Source organism: Apium graveolens, unplaced genomic scaffold, assembly GCF_009905375.1.
Source record: "Apium graveolens cultivar Ventura unplaced genomic scaffold, ASM990537v1 ctg4042, whole genome shotgun sequence".
NCBI classification, from domain to species: Eukaryota; Viridiplantae; Streptophyta; class Magnoliopsida; order Apiales; family Apiaceae; genus Apium; species Apium graveolens.
This window is the reverse complement of record NW_027418379.1, coordinates 47,856-73,183: the sequence shown is the minus strand read 5'-3', so window position 1 is coordinate 73,183 and position 25,328 is coordinate 47,856. Positions and strand designations below refer to the sequence as shown.

At 29.5% G+C, this 25,328-nt stretch overlaps 1 protein-coding gene, 1 long non-coding RNA gene and 1 other non-coding gene across 5 annotated transcripts; 2 read left to right on the top strand and 1 right to left on the bottom strand.

Annotated features, from left to right (window-relative positions):
* Positions 1-3,990: 3,990 nt before the first annotated feature.
* On the top strand, positions 3,991-4,063 carry TRNAA-AGC (transfer RNA alanine (anticodon AGC)). The gene has a single exon. It is a non-coding gene; the product is annotated as a tRNA-Ala (tRNA).
* Positions 4,064-8,245: 4,182 nt separating this feature from the next.
* Positions 8,246-9,329, top strand: LOC141701544 (uncharacterized). The gene is made up of 4 exons (XR_012566819.1): positions 8,246-8,388; positions 8,468-8,496; positions 8,934-9,001; positions 9,132-9,329. It is a non-coding gene; the product is annotated as an uncharacterized LOC141701544 (long non-coding RNA).
* Positions 9,330-18,542: 9,213 nt separating this feature from the next.
* LOC141701545 (DEAD-box ATP-dependent RNA helicase 11-like) lies at positions 18,543-24,828 on the bottom strand. 3 transcript variants are annotated; one of them, XM_074505178.1, is made up of 7 exons: positions 24,631-24,828; positions 23,536-24,383; positions 23,361-23,444; positions 21,457-21,699; positions 20,993-21,160; positions 20,094-20,207; positions 18,543-19,466 (listed from the first exon to the last, which is right to left on the bottom strand). In XM_074505178.1, exons 2-7 carry the CDS (start codon positions 24,241-24,243, stop codon positions 18,969-18,971), a joined length of 1,815 nt encoding a protein of 604 aa, XP_074361279.1. In that variant the 5' UTR covers positions 24,244-24,383; positions 24,631-24,828; the 3' UTR covers positions 18,543-18,968. The 3 variants fall into 3 exon arrangements, with proteins under 3 accessions (XP_074361279.1, XP_074361277.1, XP_074361278.1); XM_074505176.1 differs by having other exon boundaries at positions 23,536-24,364; XM_074505177.1 differs by having other exon boundaries at positions 23,536-24,328.
* Positions 24,829-25,328: the final 500 nt, after the last annotated feature.

Below are 25,328 nucleotides of genomic sequence, written 5' to 3'. Positions count from 1 at the left end.
ACATTCGACAAAATTACCATTATATATTAAAATCATTTAAAATGTTAAAATTTGGAATGATTCATGTCTCCATTTTTACTAATTCTTATCTAATTTTGTTACTTTGATATTTTCATAATTTTTTAAACGGTTTCATATGTTTATTCATTTCTCCTACGGTCTTATTTATTTGTTTTTGTCCATTTTACTAGTACAAACTATAACTAATTCACTTTATAGTAAAATTTTAAGTTTCTTAAAATACATGGACAATGATTTTAATTTTTGGTCAAACTTTATTTTATTTAATTAATTATATAATAGTTAAAACCGACACATTGAATTTGGAGTCTAGTTTTAAATGGACCAAAGTTTGGGGTGGCATTGTTAGCGCAAATCTAACGGTAATCCAAATCTAAATTTAGGGCAGATTATCCCAAATTTCATTTCAATAGTAATCCAAATTTGGATCAATTAAGATTCAAATTTGGATCACTTGATATAATATAAAATAACTGTTTTATTATTGTAATTTATGAGATTTTAAATTAGTTTTTAATTTTTTAATTATATAATTAATAACAGAATGTAATTAATAGTTAGCAAAATTTATTTTTTAACATAAAATTTAAAATAATGAGAAAACATAATTTAATTAAAATTTAAATAAAAGTACAATATGATAATCGAAGACGAACGTGATTTAAGTGTACCAATTGAATAGTGAGAAATGTCGGATCTATTAATTGAGTATTTGTGGGAGTAATATACTAATTCCGAAAATTAGTGTGTATCAATGATATTTTGTATGTTAATTATTACAATAAATGTGTTTTCGTGAATTTAGTGCACAATATTAATATTTTTATGTGTATTATTTTTTTTTTTGATTTAATTAATTTATGAAATGTTATATAATTTGTTAATAATGATTAAAAGATAAATTTAAGATAAAATTGCTTAATATGATATTAATATATTATTATATGTAAAAAGTAATTTGGATTAAATATTTGGATCACACTGTTAGAGTTGGTCATAAATTTGGATCAGTATTTGGATCAGTTGTTGATCCGAATTTAAATTTTTGGATCACAATTGTTGGAGATGACCTTAGCATCTACGCATTAACAATTAAAAGTGAATTTGTTTGATAACAAAAAATATATAATTCATTCCATTAATAAATAAAAATTATTAATATATGTGAACTAAGTGTATATAATAAGAGGCCGATAATATTTAGATGTATATTTATAAATTTCAACACAATTTAAATATTTTATGTTATTATTTCAATGCTAGTTTCCCAAAATTCATTTCCTAGACGCTAAGAATGAGTTGTCATGGTGGTATTAAATAGTTATTTTGAGAGTTTGAGATTAATTGTGTATTAATATGAATATTGTTAAATATATTTTACATGTCATGTCTAATATGATTAATATTTAGTTTTCAGATCTTAACAAACATGAAATATTAGGTTTTACTGAAATTAGGACTTACTAGAAGTCGGGACTTAATATCAGAACTTAAGGTCATATCAGAACTTAAGCACGGGAAAACTTTGAGGAAGCAAGCGCGGGAAAACTTTCATATAAGGAAGGAAACTGATTTATCGAGACTGAAATAAAAGAAGATATGCATGGAAAGAATTAGAAGACTGGAAGATTTGTAGAAGATATCTGATTGATCTAAAATAGGAGACAGAATTATATTTCATATCAATTAGAAATTATTTTGTAAGTGTGTACTATATAAACATAGACTTAGAGTTTACACTATATGTGTTATCATTATCGAGAATATTATACATTGTAACCTAGCAGTTCTTAGTGATATTTGTTCAGTGAGAGAATAACCGTTTTTATTGTAACATAATTTATTCAATATACTTGATCTTTGTTATATAATTGTGTTAAATCGATTTGATTGTATTAACAATATATTCAACCCTTTCTATAGTGTTGTGTGACCTAACAAATATCACTAATGAAAAAAGACATTTGTCATTTTGAGAAAAAATTTGAATTATTTTTTGGATATGTAATATTACTCTTATTATTATCTTTTATTCTAATTTTTATACGATTAGAATGTATAAATAATTTAAAAAATTTAATTAAAATTTAAAAAAAAAACACAATTTGAACAAAATTAAAAATCTCAAAATTTCGCAAAAATCAGAACCAGGACAAATATATTTTTTTTCACATTTTGATATTGGTGCAGGTTCGAAACATTCCAGATTCCAACTTATACATGATTTAATTAATTAATTTCTGATCAATTTTTTACAAGATACGTTATTGATTCGATTTTTGAAATTCGATTAGTTTTTAAAAAATTTCTTTATCGAGGTGTATTAAATAATTTAATAAAATTGAAATATTATAATCATTTAAATATAAAGAATTATAGAATTAATGATATAATAAAAATATATTGGTTAATAAATAACTAGTATTATCAAAAAAGGTTAATTATATTTTTAATATTAAAATACATCCCATTTTTATTCCGAACAATTTTTTCTATTAATATCCAATTTTTGATCAATTTTAAATTTTTAACTTGGCCGATTAAGGCTCCGTTTGGTATTGGTGTTATAGATAGTTACAACAGATTTTTGCTCAAAAGATATCACAGAAGTGTTTGGTAAATTTTAAAAACTTCTATTTGAAAAACGTTTTTGGTCTAATTAGCAAAAACATGTTCCCATACTTTTGGAAAAAACTGTTTTCAGTTTTTCATTAAGTAGTTATCAGTTCACCATCAAATCTTTTCAAAAATATAATTTTTATACACATCACTTTTTTCACTGGCACTTTTTCCCACACCCACAGCAATTTTAAACGGCACTCCTAACAAATTCCCCATTTCTACAAACCTGTCAAACGCCATTGGTCTTCTGTTTTTATTAGAATTCTCCAAAAAAAAAAAACAAGTCATTGACCCTCCTAAAAAACCAAACACAAACACAATGCCTCTCTCTCTTCAACTCCCCTGTCTCTTCATCTTGTTCTTGATCACAATCTCTCTAACTTCATCAACCAAAGACATCCATGATCTTCTCCCAGACTACGGTTTCCCAAGAGGGCTCATCCCAAACGCTGTCGTTTCCTACACTATATCATCCACTGGTGACTTCTCTGTCATGCTAAGTCACCCATGTTATGTTGAGTTTGATCAGCTTGTTTATTATGACAAGGTAGTTAAAGGGAAGATGAGTTATGGGTCAGTTACTGATGTGTCTGGGATTCAAGCTAAGAAGTTTTTCATTTGGGTTAATGTTAATGGGATGACTCTTGATTCTGGTAGTAATATGATTGAGTTTCATGTTGGTGGCTTGTCTCAAAAGTTGCCAGCTGATCAGTTTGTTGAGATTCCTGATTGTAAGAATAAGGCTTGTCAACATAATCATACTCTTCTTCATCAAACAATTTGAGGAGGTATGTTTGTTGATTCATCATATATCTATAAAATAGACCGGTACATAACATAAGTGATACTCCCTCCGTCCAAATTATCTGTCGTATTTGACTTTTTGTGATCAAATTGACTCAACTTTGACCTTAAATTAAACATCAATCGTTCATTATTTTGAAAAATCGAAATAATACATATTGAAGTAGATTACGTGTAATTTCTAGTGATATAAATTTTTACAATTTTTTTCGATTATATACTATATGAAATTTTCAGTCACAATTGGGTCAATTTGACCGCAAAAAGTCAAACAGTACAGATTAATTGAGAAGGACGGAGTAAATGATAACCTGTTATCCTGTTATCGATATGTGTTTGTGAATATTTAAATTTTTGCATTCGGCCTTTCAAAAAATTAAATTTTATGTGTGGACTTTGATTGTTTGTTGCCTTGTGGTGACCTAGTGCCTAGTGTTATAATTATTGTATATTTGTTTGTTCTTTAACTTTTTTTAAATATTTCTGTTATTAAACCTCTTAATAGTGTTATTCTATAATGTAAGGCTATTTTGTATATCGTCTGGGGATGTAGCTCAGATGGTAGAGCGCTCGCTTAGCATGCGAGAGGTACGGGGATCGATACCCCGCATCTCCATTTTTTTTGCTTCTTACTGGTGGGAACTTGAAAAGTATGAATTGTTTAGGACATCTCAAGACTCCAACTGCCTTTACAATCCTTTTTCTTATTCAGTTCCATTTAGTTTCACTATTTCGAATATTAACCATCGAAAAGTATGAATATTTTGGTCATTTTATTTTGCAAGTTACTCATGTTTGAGGACTATCGAATCTATTTAAATGTCGTACAGATGTAAATGATCACTCCAGCCCCAAATAATAGTTTCATGGCTGTTTGGCACACATGTTTAGGAGTAAAAAACACGTAATTGCGTTTAATAAAAGTTATCAACTTTTATCAAAAAAGAATTTAGAATTCAAACTTTGATTTTTAGCATTGGCTACCTCTATTGTTTTTCGTTCTTAAATATGCGAGCCAAAAAGTAAAAAAAAAAAAAAAAACCCTATTATTTAGAACCGGAGGATGTAGTAGTAAGTGGTGACTAGCATTCCTAGTGTGCTTCATTGTAGATGTAGTGTATATTGTTTTTTTGTGTTTACCTAATGTATCAGTTGTTGGTTCCAAATGTTAATCATAAGATTAAACTTGAGAGGCTAACAGCTTAGTCTATAAAGTTTACTATGAATTGTGTTAATCTTCCTTTACTCTTATCCCTTGCTCCCGAGTTTTAATTAGGAAGGAAAGCAAGTGGTGGGTGAGTAAAGTAGTTTCACTTGCATTCATATTTGTGTTCCCGAATTTTTAAAAAGAGTGAAAGCAAGTGATAATGAATGTAAATTTAACAAACTTTCATTCCAAAACTTTCACTCCAAAAATGGCATGAAAGTACTTTACCTCCTTATCACTTACTTCCTTCCCTTTAAAAAACTCGGGAGCGAGGCCTTAAGAAGACAAAAACTGTCTTTGACTGCTAAGCTTTTAGTTAAGTTCTTTCATAGACCCTGATTCATTAGTAACTGATATTACTCGGATTCTATGGCAGGTACAGGCCATATTTACAGCTCCAGCAGGTCCAGGCCAGGTCTTTTCTCGCAATTTCAAACGTATTCTCATGCGATGAACAAACTTAATGCAGGCTGCCTTATTTGCATATATCTGTTGTTTTGATAAAATAATAAACTTCAGATTCACCTCAAATTTGTGGGATAAGGATTGTGTGAAAGGTGGGAGTGTAAGCGTCTTTCTCAAATTTGTATTGTAAATGTCAAAGTTGTGTCGTATATACTATATATTTCATAGTAACGTAAAGAATATTTCAGAGTTCGGTGCAAGTCCGTATTCCTGAGGATTTTCTGGAATGTGTGTTTGAACCCTTTGTGAGGGTGATAATCAAGTTTTAATTCTGTTATTCATTACTCCCTCCGTCCTTAAAAACGTTTCTTGTGTTGGACACGTTTGCCAATCCACGCTTTTAATTTTTAATATCTTTAATTTCGTATTAGTATTAAGAGTTAATTGCACTTTGCAATCCCCACCTTTCATTTAAAATCAAAACAGTATACATACTTCGTAAAATACAGTTTGCAACACTTAACTTTTAATATCAACTACAATGCATCGCTTGCAGTTATAAAATTGAAATTGAGATGTTAATATTAATAACTAAAATTTCATATTAATTAAAATATTTATTTTAATGCATTTTTTACATGAAAAAAATTATAACTAATTTCTATTAGTAATACTCTAAATTAATCATAATACTAAATACTTAAAATATATTTATTAAGTAAATTATATATTTATATATATAATCATAAAATTTCTAAATATATCTATATTTTAAAATTTTAAAAATTATACCGAGTAATAAAATAATTGACATTAATATTATTTTTATAATTTGAAATTCTAAATTTTAGTTTAATTTTAAAAAATTATTATTTAAATGTTTTGCTGAATTTCAATTTTACCCTTCACAATATAAATATTTTTAACAAATTGGTTAAAATGATGCATATTATATTTGATGTCTAAAGTTAGGGGTTGCAAACTGTATTTTTGAAAGTAAGTATATAGTTTTGTTATTTAATGAAAGATAGGGGTTGCAAACTGTAATTAACTCTAATATTAAATATAAAAATTTCATTATATTAAAGTATTAATAAATACGAATCCAACAATATCACTTATGACTATATTTGATTTTATAAATTAGATGTAAATTAATTGTCAATCATTTAACATAAATAGTGTCTTAAGTTAATATAGGAAATGTATAAAAGGACGGAGGGAGTATTATTTTCCTTTCTAATCAACCAAGCTCACACACTAGCCTTCTCTTTTGACAATATTCAAACATTCACATCTAGTGAAAGATATATCATTATACAAAGAGGTGTTGGGTTTCTCGAATTCGTTATTCATTTTTTATTGATTCTTTAAAGTGCATCAATGGTTTACTTCTTGTTTAAGCATATTCAAGTCATTACACTTACATCGAGATAGCCTAAAAATTATATTATCTTTAAATTCAACTCCAACTCAAATATTTACATCATTTTTGTATTATATAAATTATTTTATTACTAAAAACAAAATCTATATTATCTTAAAAGCTATTAATGCCCATTTAGAATTTACCCACTAAATTTACCCATAAATTTACCCATGATCCATTTTATTGTTTTACACATAAAACTTTATATTATACACATATTCATGGATCTTTCACATTTAAATCCATTATAACCATTTAGAAACTAACCTAATATACACCTAACCCACTCCCTGATTGTAGCAACTGAATAGTACGTTTGAATTTTTTTGAATTATTCTCTCTCAGAACTGCTGCATAACTCCAGCCTCCTCTGATCTTCTCATTCATTCCATGCTCCGTCGACTACGTCTACAATCACGATATCAGTATCCATACATATCTCTGTGAATCTGTAATATGTACACACATATATATATGCTTATCCATGTATTTGATTCTTTATTTGTATGATCCTCATAATTTTGAATTGTATTTTTGCAGATGATTACCGATGGATGCCTCTGAAAAGCGGGTAATCATTGTATTTCATTAATGATTCAAAAGCATGCCTATGTTTTCATTAATGTTTCGATTATGTAAAAACTTAGGTTTTGCACTCCAACTGTTTGATTGTGATTCTAAATAACTATGTTTTGTTATTTTTGTTGTTTTCTTAAAGAATGGTTTTAAAATGAAGGATGAGGAAGTGTAAATTAATTTATCTTATGTATGTTTGTATTTTTCATCTATCTAGAGATAGTTACTTGGTTTTTTTACTGTTTCAACTAATTTGTTCTCAATGTTATTATATATTATTAGTCTAACCAAAGATGATTTTTCGTGTTTTTAGTAAGCATGTGATTATTAGAGTTTGTCGAAATTAGGTTGAGTTTAATTATTTGATTATTAATTGTGTATATGTAAATGTTGTCTTACGATGTTGCCTCATTTTCATAATTTGATTTTAGGAACAACTATATTTTCGTATTCTTAGGTTTTAGCTAAAAGTTAAAGTTTGATGAAACTGAATGATTTGTTTATTTTGTTGTGGACCTCAATTGTTGTTTTTATAATGTGATTTTGTAAGCATCCACTGAGGCTGCATCTGCGAAGAAAAAACGGTTGACGCTTATTGACTTTGACATTGGAAAGCCTTTTGGAAGAGGAAAGTTTGGGCATGTGTATCTACTAAGGGAAAAGAGGGTCAGTCCTTTTTTCAATCTTTATATTCTTGAATTTAGGTTATTTTCGTATAAGCATTTGGATTCATATACTTGATCTCCATCTACTTTCCCACCATATGTTGTCTTTTTGTTTTGTAAAAAACTAAATATTAGTTTTTTGATGATTGTGTGGTGATTGGAAAGTATATGCACAATGAGTTGGCCCTGATGGAGCATCAGCTACGCCACAAAGAAGGTATCCAAAACTATCACGGCACCCTAATATTCTAAGGCTTTATGTATATATCTATGATCAGGTACTCAAAAATAGTTAGCTCAATACATCAACAAAAATTGATCAAGCAAGAATATAACAATAATTTTTTTGAGGAGGTTTTTTACAACCTTCCAAGAATTTAATTTTTTATTAGGGTCCAGATTAAACATTTAGCATATGTGTTTATTTCCTTTCATTTTTATTAGAGTTCAGCAGGTTGGATGATGTTTGTATATGTTATTGTATTTATCATTTTATGTTGACATATGTAGGCTATGTATTTTGGACAGTGAATTTTGATGTATGAATGGTCATGGCTCAGCAAAGTATGCAGCAAAATTCTTTTATTTCAGGTTCTGTGGGATTTTCGCATAGCAGTGCTAAATCACCAAATCAGCAGTGCTAGGATTGGCTCAACAAAGTATGCATCAAAATTCTTTTATTATGATTTGATTTTATACTCATCATGAAAATCAAACCAGTGATACAATTATCTGCAGCGATGGAGGACACACAATGCGAACTTCAGGTCACTACTTCATTTTTTGTAGATTCTTCTTATAAAAATCGAATCAAGTTTTCTCACCTTCCCATCACGTCACCCTAATATTCTAAGACTTTATAGATATATCTATGACCAAGTACTCAAAAATAGTTAGCTCAATACATCAACAAAAATTGATCAAGTGAGAATATAACATCAAATATTTTTTTTGAGGAAGTACTTTACAACCTTGCAAGAATTTTTTTTTATTAGAATTCAGATTAAATATTTTCCATATGTATTTATTTTCTTTCATTGTTATTAGAGTTCAGCGGGTTTGGACAATGTTTATATATGCTATTGTATTTATCATATTATGTTGACATATCTAGGCTATGTATTTTGGACAGTGAATTTTGATGTATGAATGACAATGGATCAGCAAAGTATGCAGCAAAATTATTTTACTTCTTTTATTTCAGGTTCTGTAGGATTGTCGCGTAGCAATGCTAGATGAGCGAATCAGCAGTGTCAGGATTGGCTCAGCAAAGTATGCAACAATTTTTTTTTATTATGTTTTGATTTTAGACTCATCAAGAATATTAAATCAGTGGTACAATTATCTGCAATGGTGGAGGACACACAATGCAAACCTCAGGTAACTACTTCATTTTTTGTAGATTCTGCTTTAAAAACCGAATCAAGTTTTCTCACCCTTCTAGAGGACATGTCACTAGCAGTTTCTAGAGCACTATTGTGGACATGTTCTATGTTGAAATGGAGGTTCCAGATCAGTACTTTGTTAATCCGGTACATTACAAAACTTGGCCCGATGAAGAATCTTGAAAAGGCCCCTCACTTCATGATTTTCTATGTATTTTTTTCTGGTATTTTTTAATGCCTTTTGTCTCTATATTCTTATTATTTAAGAGGGATTAAAGTTTTCGAAGACATGTATCTTTAATTTTTAGCTTCATGACTACGTGATATTTTATTATTATTTTTGTGTAGAATAGACACTTTGAAGAGGCATCTCCCCTTATATGGACAACGGGGATTGCAAGAGCTCGAGAAAATTTATACTGTTGCAACCATCCAGGTTATATACCCGCACATTGCGTGTATTATTTGAATGTTACAATACGTTAACTCTATTTTGTCATATTTTCTTCAGAATATTCAAATTTTAAGAAAGTTGATTATTGAATGCAATGTAGCTTTGTCATGATATTTTTATTAAAATCTTGAAATTATTCAATTTCATAATGATTATCAAAGAAATTTTTTATTATATATGCCGACTATAGAAACAAAGTATATGATGCCTAATTCTATGTGGTCTAACTCCTCTAATAAATGCAGAATCCCTCAGATCCAGGTAAATGTCCTTTTGTACTATCAACTATGTTAAGTAACACATGTTTTCTTAGTTTCTGTTTTTATTTGATTTTGAAGATAATATGTAAAATACATTTTGATGTTAGAATACGTGCATGTGAAAATGAGAACAACCTAACACCTTCAACCTCTTCCTACTCAGGTTTGTATTGCACGTGCACCGTTATATCGACAACTTCCAAGATGGGTGATGGACAATTTGTTGATGTTGTATCAGTTGAAAATTATAAAGTTTGTCTACAATCACCCAGGTACATAGAAAGGACAAAGCAATATTAAATGAGATGTTTCACAAATAATAATTTCTTACACTATTTGACATGTCGGATAGATGTAATTCATGCATGAATATGAGCATTGTTACATGGAATACATTTTAAGATTTGGACCCCAGAACAGGAGATGTGATTGCTCACATTACTAAAGGTGATAAATAAGATGTTGGCAGAGCAATAGTTGCTGCTCGAAAGAACTACTTCTGCAAAACTATATCCTTGCCAATAAAATCGCAGCTTAGGCAGATCAAATTTTCAGTCTTACTATTTCTGATGGGTCATATCATGTTCATAACATTTTTCTTTTCATTATTACATATGGAAATGTATAGCCCTTTTAAAGGAGTTTTACCTTTTAGAGGAATTAAAAGTAAAAGAAAATATGTATGATGAACCTTTATCGAAAATATGCGTTAAAATTGCTGAATCAAAGAACAATCTAGCTATTAGTGTGCAAACTTCAGAGACTCTTATGTTGGTCAACTTATATATTAACACTTAAAGTAAGATCAAGTGATAAATATGGACTTAATGCACCTTCTCAGCTTACCTGTATAATTAATGACGGTGTGCAGTCATCATTGGATCATAATTATCGGTGTTTTCGTTGAAAAACTAAAGTATAATTAATTTTGTTATAAAATTTAATGTTTCATGTCTTTAACAATAATAACTTAGTTATGTTTATCTTATTGATTACATATGTTGATCTTATTAATTTTAAAGGTAAAATAATTTTTTTTCTTAATTATTTTTGGACATTGGTCTTTTTTTTCTCAGCTTATTGCAACATGGACGAGCAAGGTTTATTTCATAGTTTTGGGTAATGCTGGGTATGTTTGTATGTGTTCATGTTGACTCTGTATTTTCAGCTAGGTCAAAATAGATCGAGGGATACCACATCACGTATCAAGAGGGCTCAACATTCACAGGTGGTAAAGTTGTTGGATACAAGAACCTTTTTATTTTACGTGAGGAAAAGAAATTGGAGTTTAGCCCTCATCTAATTCCTATGTTGGTTACAAGTACCTTTTTGTTGTATCCAGGGGTTCAAATCATTTGTATGCTAATTGATTATATTCTCTGAGTACTGTATCTTTAAAAAATATTGTGTTAATCATTAAACATTACTCAAATTCATTTTTTGTTATATAGGTTTATAAATTTACTTTATACTTTGTTGGATGGATCCTCTATTGATACAAAATTTGAGGATGATTGCCGATTGATATATAATATTGTCAAACTGTGTACATTATTCTTTATACGTTTTGCCTCTATATATTAAATTTCCTGGTGGTATAGCTTGCTCTTACAAGCACTTGCAAATGACAAGATTCACTTAATAAATTTGTTTCAAAAGTTATAGAGCAAGAAATGTCGTGGATTTATAAGAGTTAATTGATCAAATTATCATTTGGCAGATGCACCAGATTTGAAACCATCTGGTACACTAGGTCTAACTAAATAGGTAAATATAATGTCAATTATGTGATACAAGACTATGGAGATGAAGTTGGTTGAAAATGTTTTCTCACAAGAAGGTAGATAACAAATAATTTAGTAAAAAAAATGTTAGCAAATCTTCTAAAATATATTCCAAGACAATGAATTGAGAGTCATATTTAAAAAGAAAAAAAAGTGTCTTTTGTATGGTCTCCAGGTACAAAATATTTTTTTAATTTTGATGATTTTTTTTTGGCAATTACTCCTTCATTATATAAATATATATGAAAAAAATTAAAAATAAATTAATTTATAAATCATTTTCAACTAGGTTGATTTAGTTAAATTTATATCTCTATATATAAATGATATAAATATTTAATTAATGAATGACCTATTGTCAAAATAATTATATTCAAGTCTCGACTAATCAAACTACTTTTAATTAAATATTCTATACACTATATTGGGAATCAACCTAAAATTATCATTTTTCTAAGAATTTTTTAGATTTCATTTCATTCATACTATACAAAGTGTGCATTATCCACCGGGGTACAAAATGCACTGAATTGATTATCCACCGGGGTACAAAATGCACTGAACTGATTATCCGTCGGAGTACAAAGTGTACATTATCCGTCGGAGTACAAAGTGTACATTATCCGTCGGGGTACAAAGTGTACATTATCCGTCGGGGTACAAAGTGTGCATTATCCACCGGGGTACAAAGTGTGCATTATCCATCGGGGTACAAAGTGTACATTATCCGTCGGGGTACTAAGTAAGCATTATCCATCGGTGTACAATGTATGGATTATCCATCGGTGTACAATGTATGGATTATCCGTCGGGGTACAAAGTGTACATTATCCGTCGGGGTACAAAGTGTGCATTATCCACCGGGGTACAAAGTGTGCATTATCCATCGGGGTACAAAGTGTACATTATCCGTCGGGGTACTAAGTAAGCATTATCCATCGGTGTACAATGTATGGATTAATATATAATTTTAATTTTATTTCAATTAAAAAAATTATTCTATATCATCTTTTATACTATTTTAGTTGCAGAATATGAGGTGTCGTCGAAAATGACGCTGAGATACTGTCAATAAATATCTTATTTTGATTTTATTTCAATTTCAAAATTATTATATATCCTTTGTTATGATGTTAAATATGCTAGGTACCCAAAATTGAATCCCAAAAGCATTCCAAAATTTCATGTGTCACGTGTTTATTGGTCATGACATAATTAAATAAGATGGACCTCATGCATTCACATCAATCCTCCTAATTAAAATAGCCTAAATTGCCACATCACCAATGGCACATTATTTTGGAACTCATTTTTGAAACCAATTTTGGGTACCTGTCACTACACTTAAAATATTCAGTGATAGAAAATGAGGCGGCGTTGAAAAGAAAGTTGAGAAACTGTAAATTAATATTTTATTTTAGTTTTATTCCAATTTCAAAATTATTTTATACCCTTTTTTATATCTCTTTAGTTGCAGAATATGAGGCGTCGTCAAAGACGACACCGAGAAACTGTTAATGAATATTTTATTTTGAATTTATTCCAATTTCAAAATTATTGTATATAGTAGATTATATATTTTAGTTATAGAATACGAGGCATCATCGAAAATGAAACCGATAAATATTAAATGAATATTTTATTTTGATTTTATTCCAATATCAAATTTATTGTATATCCTCTTTACACCTTTTTAGTTGCAGAATACGAGACGTAATTTTCGATGATGCCGGGAAACTATCAATAAATATCTTATTTTGATATTATTTCAACTTTAAAATTATTGTATCACCTATATTATACTTTTAAGTTATTGATTACGAAGTATCGTTGAATACGAGGATGAGAAACAATTAATTAATATTTTATTTTAATTTTATTCCAATTTAAAATTAATGTAAATCCTCTTTTATACTTTTTTAGTTGTCGAACACGAGGCATTGTCTTCGTCTGAGAAACTATCATTAAATATCTTATCTTGATTTTATTATAATTTCAAAATTATTGTGTATCCTCTGTTATACTTTTTATTGATAGAATATGAAGTATCATCGAAAAAGAAGTCAAGTAACATTCAATTAATATCTTATTTTGATTTTATTCCTATTTTAAAATTATTATACGTCCTCTTTATACCTTTTTAGTTGATGAATACGAGGCGTCGTATTCGACGATGCCGAGAAACCATCAATAAATTTCTTATTTTGATGTTATTCTAATTTTAAAATTATTGTATATCCTCTACTATACTTTTAGTTATATAATACGAGGCGTCCTTGAAAACGAAGCCGAGAAACACTCAATTAATAACATATTTTGATTTTATTACAATTTCTAAATTATTGTAATTCTCTTTTTATTCCATTTTAGTTACAGAATATAAAGCGTCGACCAACGACGCAGAGAAACTGTTAATAAATATCTTATATTGATTTTATTCCAATTTTAAAATTATTGTGTATCCTTTGTTATACCTTTTTAGTGACAGAATAGGTGGCGTCGTCGAAGACGACGACGAGTTATTATCAATAAATATCTGATTTTGATTTTAGTCAAATTTTAAAATTATTTAGAAAAAAATATAAGTAAAAAATTGACATGATCTGATTTTTATAAAATGTAATGACCGAAATTGTGAACTACAAAATTTTGCATTATTTTTTAATTCATATTTTTTTGTTAAATATACATATTTTAGTACTTCAAATATACATATTAAGATATATATATATATATATATATATATATATATAATTTAAATAAATTGGGGATATTCATAAAATATAATTCACAAAATAATATATTTTATAGTGCTTTAATTGTAGAACATAGATGGTCTCCGAGTTTTCCGATTAAATAGTGGTCTCCATAGAAATTTTCTATATATTTATATATATATATGTATAACTTAAATATTTTATTTTAACAATACTTAAGAAAGTTTATTTGACATAGTACGAGATCATATTTCTTAGGCATTATAGTATGGGATTTCTAATACATTTGTTTAACATATAGGGATTTATTAGATGTACATATAGGCATACCATAATATTATTATCTTTTTAATAATGATCGAGAATAGTGATGAATCGTGTAGCATCTAAGCATTCAATTTTCATCTACACACAATAACAAAAAAAGAAGGCTTTAGTACTGTAAGGAAGTTTGGGACAAATGACGATGTTACATTAGTACCTCAATTGCAAAATATATTTTTACACTTTCATCTTACCCATTTTCTGTTTTCTTCTTCTCCAAATCTTCGACAACAAGATCATAGAATGTTGTCAGATCGTACTCGATTGTTGCAGTTTATTTGGTAAAAAAAATTCATGTAAATTAATAAAACAACAAATATGTACCTCTATGAGATGTAGCACTTAAATTTTTTTCTTCCAAACTGTATTTATCAAATATATATGTCACAATACAGATATTGTATGCGTATTATAAGTACAAGTTGGATTATAACATGTTTGTTCTGCATTTAATTATTCTATGGATTTCTCAAATGCATGATTGTAATATTTTGTACTAAATATTCTTTCAACTCAGACTCAATCCCCAAGTTTTAATTACAATTCATTTTCATCTATAAATGTTAAATCATTATATGCTTGCTTAATAGCTATTTAATTTTATGATATGAAGAATATGCATGGATGAATAAAATCAGATTAAAACAATTACTTAATTAAGCTCATTACTAATGTTCAACAAACCTAAAGATATATAAAAAAGTATCATATGTAATATCATATGTGAAAAAAAATCAATCATATAAGGGTGCATATAGAGGAGGAAGTAACAAAATGGACTCGGTGAATAACAATAATACCTCCATTTTTTATTCAAGTGATGGTTAATCTGTAGTTGTAATAAAGATAATAACTGAAACTTTTTGGTGTTGAAACCTGATAAAAAGAATATGAGATGTGTCAATTATATTTCAATTTGGTCACAATTTGGTATATATATATATATATTTTTTCATAAAATTAAACCACATTAATTAATTTATGCTATTGTCTAATTTGAAACTTTTGTTTTTCTCTTATATATTAGCAACAAAAAAATAAACTAACATCATATCGCAATTATCTGTGGCAGTATTATTTGAGAGGCTTTTACCTAAACTCGACACCATGATTTCCAGTGAAAAGTAAAATATTCAAATCATAAAAAGAAATGGTAAAATAATTTATTTAATGCTAATCATAAAAAATAATAAAATTAATATTTTTTTGGCTAGCACGCGTAGCGCGCGGGCAAAGGTGCCTAGTTAAAATTAAAAGTAATAAAGTAGTGGAATATAAATGGAACAAATTTGTTTTTAATAAAGAAGTATAAGGGCAACATGGTAATATATAAAAAATTTAAAAATTTAGTATGACATCAAGTTTGGTAAAATTCATGAGATTAATATTTATGTAAAACATGTGGTTTGTGGGAATCGAACTTAAGATATTTCATTCACATGTACAATCTTATATCACTACATCATATTGTCACATGTATTTTTTATCATATACATAATATGTAAATATGTTAAATGAATATTTTATTTAACTTTAAAGACAGTTTCTTGAATTGTACAAAAAAATAGATAGTTAGGCAAAGTACATAAATAGATAGTTACTTGAAAAATATATTGTTACTTGAATATTTATACAGTAAATTTTAAAAAATTGAATTCCATATATAAATTTAGGCATAGTACATAAACTGAATAACTATTTAAATTATTAATCATCTTTTAGTTTGAAAATATATCTCATATATTTTAACATATTTTAATAAAAAATAATTAAAGTGTACATATATATATATTTTAAAGAAAATATTGAAAATAGAATCTCTTCTATATAAATAATCTATATTGCTATTACATATTTAGATAAATTCGAATTATAATGAGTTAATTCATTTTAGTTTATTTCGAATTTGAAACCAAAATTTGGCCCATTATTCAAAAAATACTCGAAAAACATCGTCACATTCTACGTTTAGTAAATTTAAATTAAAAACTCTGCGAGAATATCTTACCAATAATAGGAAATTTTTTAATATCTTATGTTAATATAAATTAATGTGTTTGAGGTCTTTATAAGATCAAGTTAATTGATTATTTGTATTAAAATGATTAAATTCACTGGTAGCGCATTATTGTTTTTGGGATTTTTCCCGATTTTAAAAATATTCGAAATTTGATATGAGATCTCACGAGATTTGTTAAAATTACGATGATATATTAAATCGATTTATTTTTCATTTTTCATTTTAAAAAAATAGCTTTATTAAAAGAATTCTTTTAAATAAGCAATATTCATTGATCAAGATAATATTTTACAAATATTTTGAATTATTTTTAATATTTTGAATTATTCAAATAAAAGTTATATCTATCCTATATTGTAGCATTTGATTAAATGCATTTTATACTATTTAAGGAATATATATATATATATATATATTGTTCAATAATTTGAAGGAATTATCCAGTTTAACTGCTATTTATAAAACTTTATCGAATTAAAAAATATTTATTTTAGGAGAATAGCATACAATGTTATCAAATTATTATATGAAGAAATTTTAGAGCCGTAATGAAAGAAATATAAAAGCGGTTTAAATAACGATATTTTACAATTTTTCTTCGAATTCTTAAAAAAAATCATGAATATCAATAATAAGTCTTTACAATATATAATTTATTTTTATGTTACAACCATGATTGATACTGCGTAAAAAATAGATATGAATTATTTGTCAGTGATAATTTGAATACCATATATAAATTATCGCAATTTATTTATTACATAATTTTAATTTTTGAATAATTATAGATGCATGTTATTTAAGTAATCAATTGTCTCACTAGATGTTAATAATGATTATACATGTACATAAATCAGATATTTATGTAACATATGATAATTTACATGTTGACACACACATACAACTTAATCTTACTTTGTTAAGAGTAGTGTAAATAAAAAACTAACATTTTTCGATACATGCATACATTAAATTTCAAAAACTAACATTTTTCATAAAATCAACTTTTATATTAGCAGTTGTGTAAATTTTACATTATTATATATTATAATTGCAAGTCATTCTGACTTCAGTTATGCATTTTTTTATCTTTTTAAATTGAGTAAGTTAATTGTAAATTAGTAGTGAACTCAGTAATAATTAGACCGGTACATATAGTTTATTTAAATAAAATTTAAAATTTTTGGTCAAATATGTATTCAATATATATGTTAATATTTAGTTTTTTCTTTGTAAATATACTAACGGCATTCTATAGATTAAGTTTAATCGTTTCATTTTAAAAGTACACTGACTACCGTGTTTATATTGATTCATTAAATACAAATTATACAACACAAATAAGAATATATATATATATATTGTATAATGAGCTATATTAATACACGTTCATAAACAATCAACTTATATTTGATATACATTAGATATTGTACAATATTTATAAATAAGAAAACAACAAAGAATATTATAATTGCATGATATAAAAAAAAATTTAGAAAATAATCCGTCCCTCAAAGGATTATTATGCTAGTTTTAACTAATAATTCCACCCTCTCCAAACTCTGCTAACCGGGGTGGAGTGGCGATTGCATCATCGCAGTGCACTATTACAAACAGTTTTCAGATTCTGACTTTTGAATAAAGAGAAGAAAATTTAACTTCGTGCATCATTATTATTGTCATCACCTTTTAAGAGATTGGTGAGAAAATTTCTAGTGAAATTTTGGCATTAGTAGTATACTCTTTACCCCTAAATTCAAATTCCAGTCAAACTGTTAAGAGGATCACATTGACCACTACTCAACAATGAACAAAATAACACTTCATGTCATGATAACCACTTCAGCCTACTTGTAAAATGCCTCCAAGAAAAGGTAACAAAGAAACTGCAGTCAATAAACTACAGTATTCATAGTTTGCTTAAAACAATTTATGGGCGAAAGTTTTTTTTTTTTGAATAATAAAAACTATGGAATGTCAAGCTAATGCTACCAACAAATATATAACCTAAACATCCCTCCATATTTCACATCCATTCATCCAACCACATTCAAATGTGGGAAAAGACTAACACGGGTACAGGGTAAAGAAAACCTAGACAGTAGTATGTTACACAGCCTACTAAACATTAAACTAACCCCCCACCCTATCTCTCCCCTTCAAGCGAAAACCTTCTGAATTTGTGAGACCATGAGGGCCTTTTAAAGAGTTGAGCCAATAAAGATGCAAAGGACAAAAACGTTTGCGCTATCAAAGTTATACGTCTGTTAACTTCAATTGGTATGATTTTAGATGTCAGTCCCAAGCACTTGTCACCCCTGACCCATATGCTCCACCATACCCCCCACTCGGTGCCCCGTATCCGCTGCTCATGTTACCACCACCACCACCACCATAATAGTCTGCTCCACCCCTGTTATAAGCGGGGTCTCTTCGAAAATCACGACCACCAAAACGGCCTCCACCGCGACGATTCTTACCGCCGCTATATACAGCCCGGGCTGCAAAGCGAGAAAGCCATGCAGGAACTTCTTGATTTGCTTCTTGCATTAACTCGGACAAAGACCTGGCCATATTGGAATTATTCTCGTTAAAGAATGCAGTAGCTAGACCAGACTTTCCGGCTCGTCCAGTTCGTCCAATACGGTGTACATAATCATCAATATCATTTGGAAGATCAAAATTGACCACGTGCGCAACATGTGGAATATCAAGACCCCGTGCTGCCACGTCTGTAGCAACCAAGATTGGAGTATGACCACTTTTAAATGATCGCAAGGCTTGTTCTCTTTCCTGTAGAAAAAACCTCCAAAACGAGATTATTCACCAATACATATTAATTACAGTTTCTGGTACTTGTGCAGGTAAACAAACTTACTACATGTGTAGACACATCACACGGACATACATATGATATCATACACAACAAGTCCACTTACTGGTCAAGCACAAATTGGTAGTTTAATCATATATATCATGACACGTCTTTTAACCAATATATGCACAAATTATACAATTTCATATCTAGCAGATCAAATATCTAATAATTTCATTTCTAGCAAATACAAATATCTAATAATTTCATTTCTGGCAAATATAAATATCTTAATAAATTACTACGAAACTACAATTTAAGTACATTAAAAAACTTCAACACAACTTAGAATTCACATTGGAATTTAAGAAATGAAGCACGGGTAAAGACTAAAAAGCACATTCTGTTTTTTCCATTTAGTAATCCATTATGTGAGCATCATTTTAATAGTTTTTTATTCATAATCTAAGATTATTAAGAACAAATTTTGTTACCACTCTACATAATTTAGTATTCTGAAGCAATACAATTTCATTCAGAGCTAATACAGGCACTGTCATAAAGAATGCAAGTACGACAAAAACCTAGGATTTTAGTGAAATTACCATCTGTGATCTATCACCATGGATAGTAGTAGCAGGAAAACCATTACTACACAGCCAATATTCGAGTGCATCAGCTCCTTTCTTCGTCTCCACAAACACCAATGTAAGAGCTTGCTGTTAGAAGAGGATGGGTAATTTTAAGAATCAGTAAGAGATTTAGGTGTGTCAAAAGTAGCTCACCATCATACAGATGAGGAAAAATGAAACAACCAAGAAAAGTACGTCGGAACACAAATACAAGTAAAGATCAGGAAATATAGTCATGAGCTTCTAATGTAATATATTCTAAGACCTATGTCCACGCATTTCTACCACAGAGTATTGCTATAATCTAATGCTACTAGACCCATATTTTCTCTCAAAGAAAAACTTAAATTTACATATGCAATTATAAAAAAATGGATACTTGTTTCTTATTCATTTGGTATACACAACCAGAGGATAGTGCACAAATAAAAAACATCCACCTTTTACCAAGATACCAGACACTATGGCTAGCCAGCTTCTAAACGAATTGATATAATTTTGCTTCTAATGTAAACCCCTTTGTAGACACCTTTCTTTGTATGATCCATGCAAGGCACATTTGAATACACTGCTTTTACACATAGATCTCAACAGATATCTTGTTAGTTCTCTACAAAATACATATTATATGACTTTATTAAATTTGTTGCACATATGAATCAAACAAAATATCTAAGAGAAGTCTATTCATAAATTAGTAGCTTAAATCCATCATTTACTTGAAAAGTATTGCAGTAATGGGTTCCAGAAAGCTCCAAAACATGTATCACCAAAGTATAACACATATATACTGCTGAAATTAAAAGTAATTAGGGTCTTGATGGCATTCAATGAGCAATGCCTCGAAAGAGAAAAGGTCTCAATAAAATTACCTTTCCATGAGCACCATTTGCCCTCTGAGCATGGAGGAGGTCCATGAGGTGACTTCTTTTATCACTCTCCTGAACATATTCAACTCGCTGCATAATTAAATCAGTACTCGACCCAACTCTTCCAACAGCCAAAAAGATGTAATTAGCCAGAAAATCTGAGGCCAGTCTCTGCAAATTAACCAAATTGTAAATGTGTCACATTGCTGATATTATCATTTTAGAGGCACAACTATAAAATTTGATTCTCATAAAATATGCATATATTTAAATTAGGTAGCTACATGTGCCACCTGAGTAACAAAGAGAACAGAAATGGGGAAGGAGACTGAAATAAGACTGACAGCAAAAAACAAAAGACAAAACCTACAAGTATGTCAACCTATTAATTGTAAGATCCTAAAAAAGAGAATAATGCAGATAACACGTGATCAAAAAAACACAAAGGCTTTAGGAACAGTGCGTACCTGTATCTCTTTTGGGAAGGTGGCACTGAACAACATTGTCTGCCTCAGACCCGGAGGAGGCATATCCATTTGTTGCACAATTTTCCTAATTTGAGGTTCAAAACCCATGTCCAACATCCTATCTGCTTCATCCAGAGCTAAATATCTTATCATCTGTAACGAGACTCTAGCTCTCTCCAGAAGATCTACCAACCGTCCAGGAGTCGCCACAAGAATATCAACACCTCTATCCAGTTCCCGGAGCTAGCCATGTCAAACTTACATTAGTCGACAGAAAATAAATATTTACAATCAATAATGGATAAGAACTAACTATGATAGCCATACTGCATAGAACATGGAAGAAGTAACTTACAATAAGTATAGTGAACTTGCAATTTTGTAAACATGTTAGCAATCATCGTAGATGCATCTCTTGTCAATTAATTTGATAAGCACTTATTAAAATAATGGCAAGGTCAGGATTCATATTTCTTTGCCCAAATCGAAGTGCCCAGCACCTATAAACTACATATGAAAAACTATAACCTAATCTAACAAATCAGTGGCTCAATGCTAAGACCTGGTATGAAAGGGAGATTTTCAATCAATTCTTCCAGATCACCAATTTAAATCTTACAAGTTAGCATATAATAGATCGCAGTCTACAAATAGGAAGACACTGAGACCTGGACGAACATACCGCTTTAATCAGGAAGTTGGAAATGATGTAATTTAAGAGTGATCAAGGAACACTAAATCCAAACAATAATCCTCATAACAGAATAAGTTGAGAAAAAATTATTTGCTGGTTTTGATATGGACTTAAGGATCCTAAAGTTAACTTTGGATAATTATCTAAAGTTAAGTGAGTTTTCAATACAAAGTTAAGGGTATTTTTATAAATGTAGAGGGTTAATTCTATTATTACAAAAATGCCATTCAACTTTTATATGCAAAATCCTAGTAACTTTAAATAATTTTCCTAAAGTTAACTTAAGGAACCTTTTTCTCTTTTAATGTATACATCTTAATATTGCTTTCCATTTTCTACTCATCTAATTTAATCAAACGATCAGATTTGGCAAAGCTTCTACCTTTGCATATCACATATTTAATATCAATCTCTCTTTTATACAATTATAAACTTCATATAACTTGAAATTTCGAAACGCTAATATTGCTAATGAATACTGTCTCAAGGACCAGGTTACTTGAGAAGAACACCAGATCACCGATAGAAAATTATTTGAAGATCACTAACTAAAATATATTCATTTGAGTGTAATATTACTGATGATGAGATAAAAGATATACTTCTCTATGACCTGTTCATTTGAGTGTAACATTAGTGATGATGAAACAAAAGATATACTTCTCTATGACCTGTTCATATTAGTTAATTACTTGCTGAATATATATAAATATACATTGCACCTGTAGAAGAAAAAGTTATCCAAGTAACAAACTGTAAATTTATCTATTTTCTCTTAGATTTAGTTCATGGCTTAAACCAAACAATCACTTCACCCATACGTACTCTTCTCAAAATTTATTTCGGAGCAAAATAAAAACACAAAGGTAGAGCACTTCTAATGATATACATAAATGAGAATGTCACTATAATATTCCACATATATAAGGTTTACCCTGCGATTTTAATCACAATAAAAATAATTGATAAGGCACTTCAATACTAAACACAAACATGGTAACTTTGACCATATTCTTGCCCTCTTTTAGTAATATATTAATTTAAATCTTAACACCACATTTTTGTGTTTGTAGTCTGACCCAGTAATAAGAATAGATGCAACCTTAACATTTGCAAGCAGTTCAAAACAAAAAATTTGCTACCTGAACCTGGTTGTTTACATTTGTAGTGTACAAACATGATACAACACAGGTTAATAAAATTTTGATACCTGTTGGTTAATAGGCGCACCTCCATAAGCAACAACAACTTTGACCCCAGTTTGATATGAAAACTTCCTAGCTTCTTCATGGATCTGTAGTTGACCTCAATATCAAGATTCATAGGCAAAGTAAAAAATAAATTTTTATCACATGATAACAAAAAGAAGTAAAAGGAAAACCTACTTGGCATGACAGCTCCCTCGTCGGAGACAATATAAGAGCAAGTGGACAGGCCATGCGCAGCATACGTGGAGCCCTCTGAGCAAACTGACCAGTCATAATTCCGCTAATAATCGGGAAGCAGAATGCAGCCGTCTTGCCAGACCCAGTCTGAGCACAAGCCATCAAATCCCGTCCAGCAAGAGAAATTGGTATAGCATGTCGTTGAACAGGAGTCGGCTTGACATACTTGCACCTCTGAATATTCTTATTAAGTGCTTCACCTAAATCAATCTCAGCGAAAGTATTCACCGGAGGAGGCACATTATCCCCACTAGTCTCCACCGGAATATCTTCATAAGCATCAAAATTAATCCCCGTATTCTCCTGATCACCCACTTCCGGCTCCACCTCATCCTCATTCCCAAACGGATTAGCTTCCCGCTCCCTCCCACGATCCCACCCCCCAATCCTATTATTCCAACCACCAGAACGACCACCCCCGCCTCCATACCCAGATCTGCTATACTCATTCCTCGGTGCAGCCCAACGATTCCCACCTAATGGGACATTTCCACCTAATGCAACATTTCCACCACTCGGCCCACTCTGCACGGAATCCGAGGAAGGTGGCCTATTACGAAGATGCGGAGGAACATAAGCCGGTCTCCCACCACCTCCAGCACCCCCAATAGCAGCATTTTCAACCGAATCAGCCCAAGAAGTAGGCATACCTCAATAATCAAACCACTCGAAAAATCTCCTTTCTTAAAACACCCAAACAAAACCCTCAAAAATCTCAATTTCTCAATTCAACCTAAATTTTCATCATCATCGTCATCAAAATTCAAAACTACAAATCATCAATTAACCTAACATCAAACAATCAAATCATATACATACAAACAGCAATAATCATATAACAAAATGCAACACAATCACTATCTCAAATAACAAATCTCCATATATCAAACATTTAAAAACAATACAGGGACAGAGACAGAGAGAGAGAGAGGGAGAGAGAGGGAGAGAGAGGGCGAGAGAGGGAGAGAGAGGGAGAGAGAGAGAGAGAGACGGGGAGAGAGAGAGAGATGGAGGGAGAGAGAGAGAGAGACGTACAATGGAGGCGAGAGAGGAGAGAGGATGGGAGAGATCAGAAACCCTAAAATGCGATCGGGAAATATCTTTGAATTAAAGTGGACGCTACGTTTCTCTCTCTACAATGGGGAAGATATAGATCTTTTTCTCTCACTAGAATTTTGTTAGGAAAGCCAGTAGATTTGGGGAAACCTTCTTTCTCCTATTTTTCCCATTTACTATTCTTCTTCACCTATTTTTTCAGCCCCAATTTCAAATGCCTGCCTATATTTATTTTTTTATTCATTCATTCTAATTTTTAATTAGCATGTCTTTAAATATCTTTTTTACTATCATAAGTAATGCTCAAAATATTAGTTTTTTTAAAGTTTTCAAAAAATATGATCTACAACTTAAAATGTAGCTATAATTAAAATTCTATGAAGGTTGATTAAAATTTAATTTTATACTAAATCAAATTTTATTTGTGATTGTAAACTGAATCACTTAAAAATATTCTAGATCGCATACCATATTTTGAAAAATTGTTTTAGAGAATAACTATATTTTTGAAAAAGTTATATAAAGTTTTGTTCTTAAAAAATTCTCAAAACCCAGTTATTCACAAAAAAAGTGGTTTACATAAAATGAGATAGAGTAAGTAGATGAGTAGATGTCTTCCGTGTAATTTTATGTTGTTAATCAATTATATGATTTTATGTAAAATTAAATCAAATAAA

Bases quoted from the DNA above. Each gene is read 5' to 3' on its own strand.
- LOC141701545 (XM_074505178.1), bottom strand. From the start codon at position 24,243: ATGCCTACTTCTTGGGCTGATTCGGTTGAAAATGCTGCTATTGGGGGT. The intron at 23,445-23,535 runs GTAGGTTTTCCT...GGTCAACTACAG, and splicing joins CGAGGGAGCTGTCATGCCAA to ATCCATGAAGAAGCTAGGAA. The intron at 21,161-21,456 runs GTACGCACTGTT...GTTAATTTGCAG, and splicing joins CCTTCCCAAAAGAGATACAG to AGACTGGCCTCAGATTTTCT.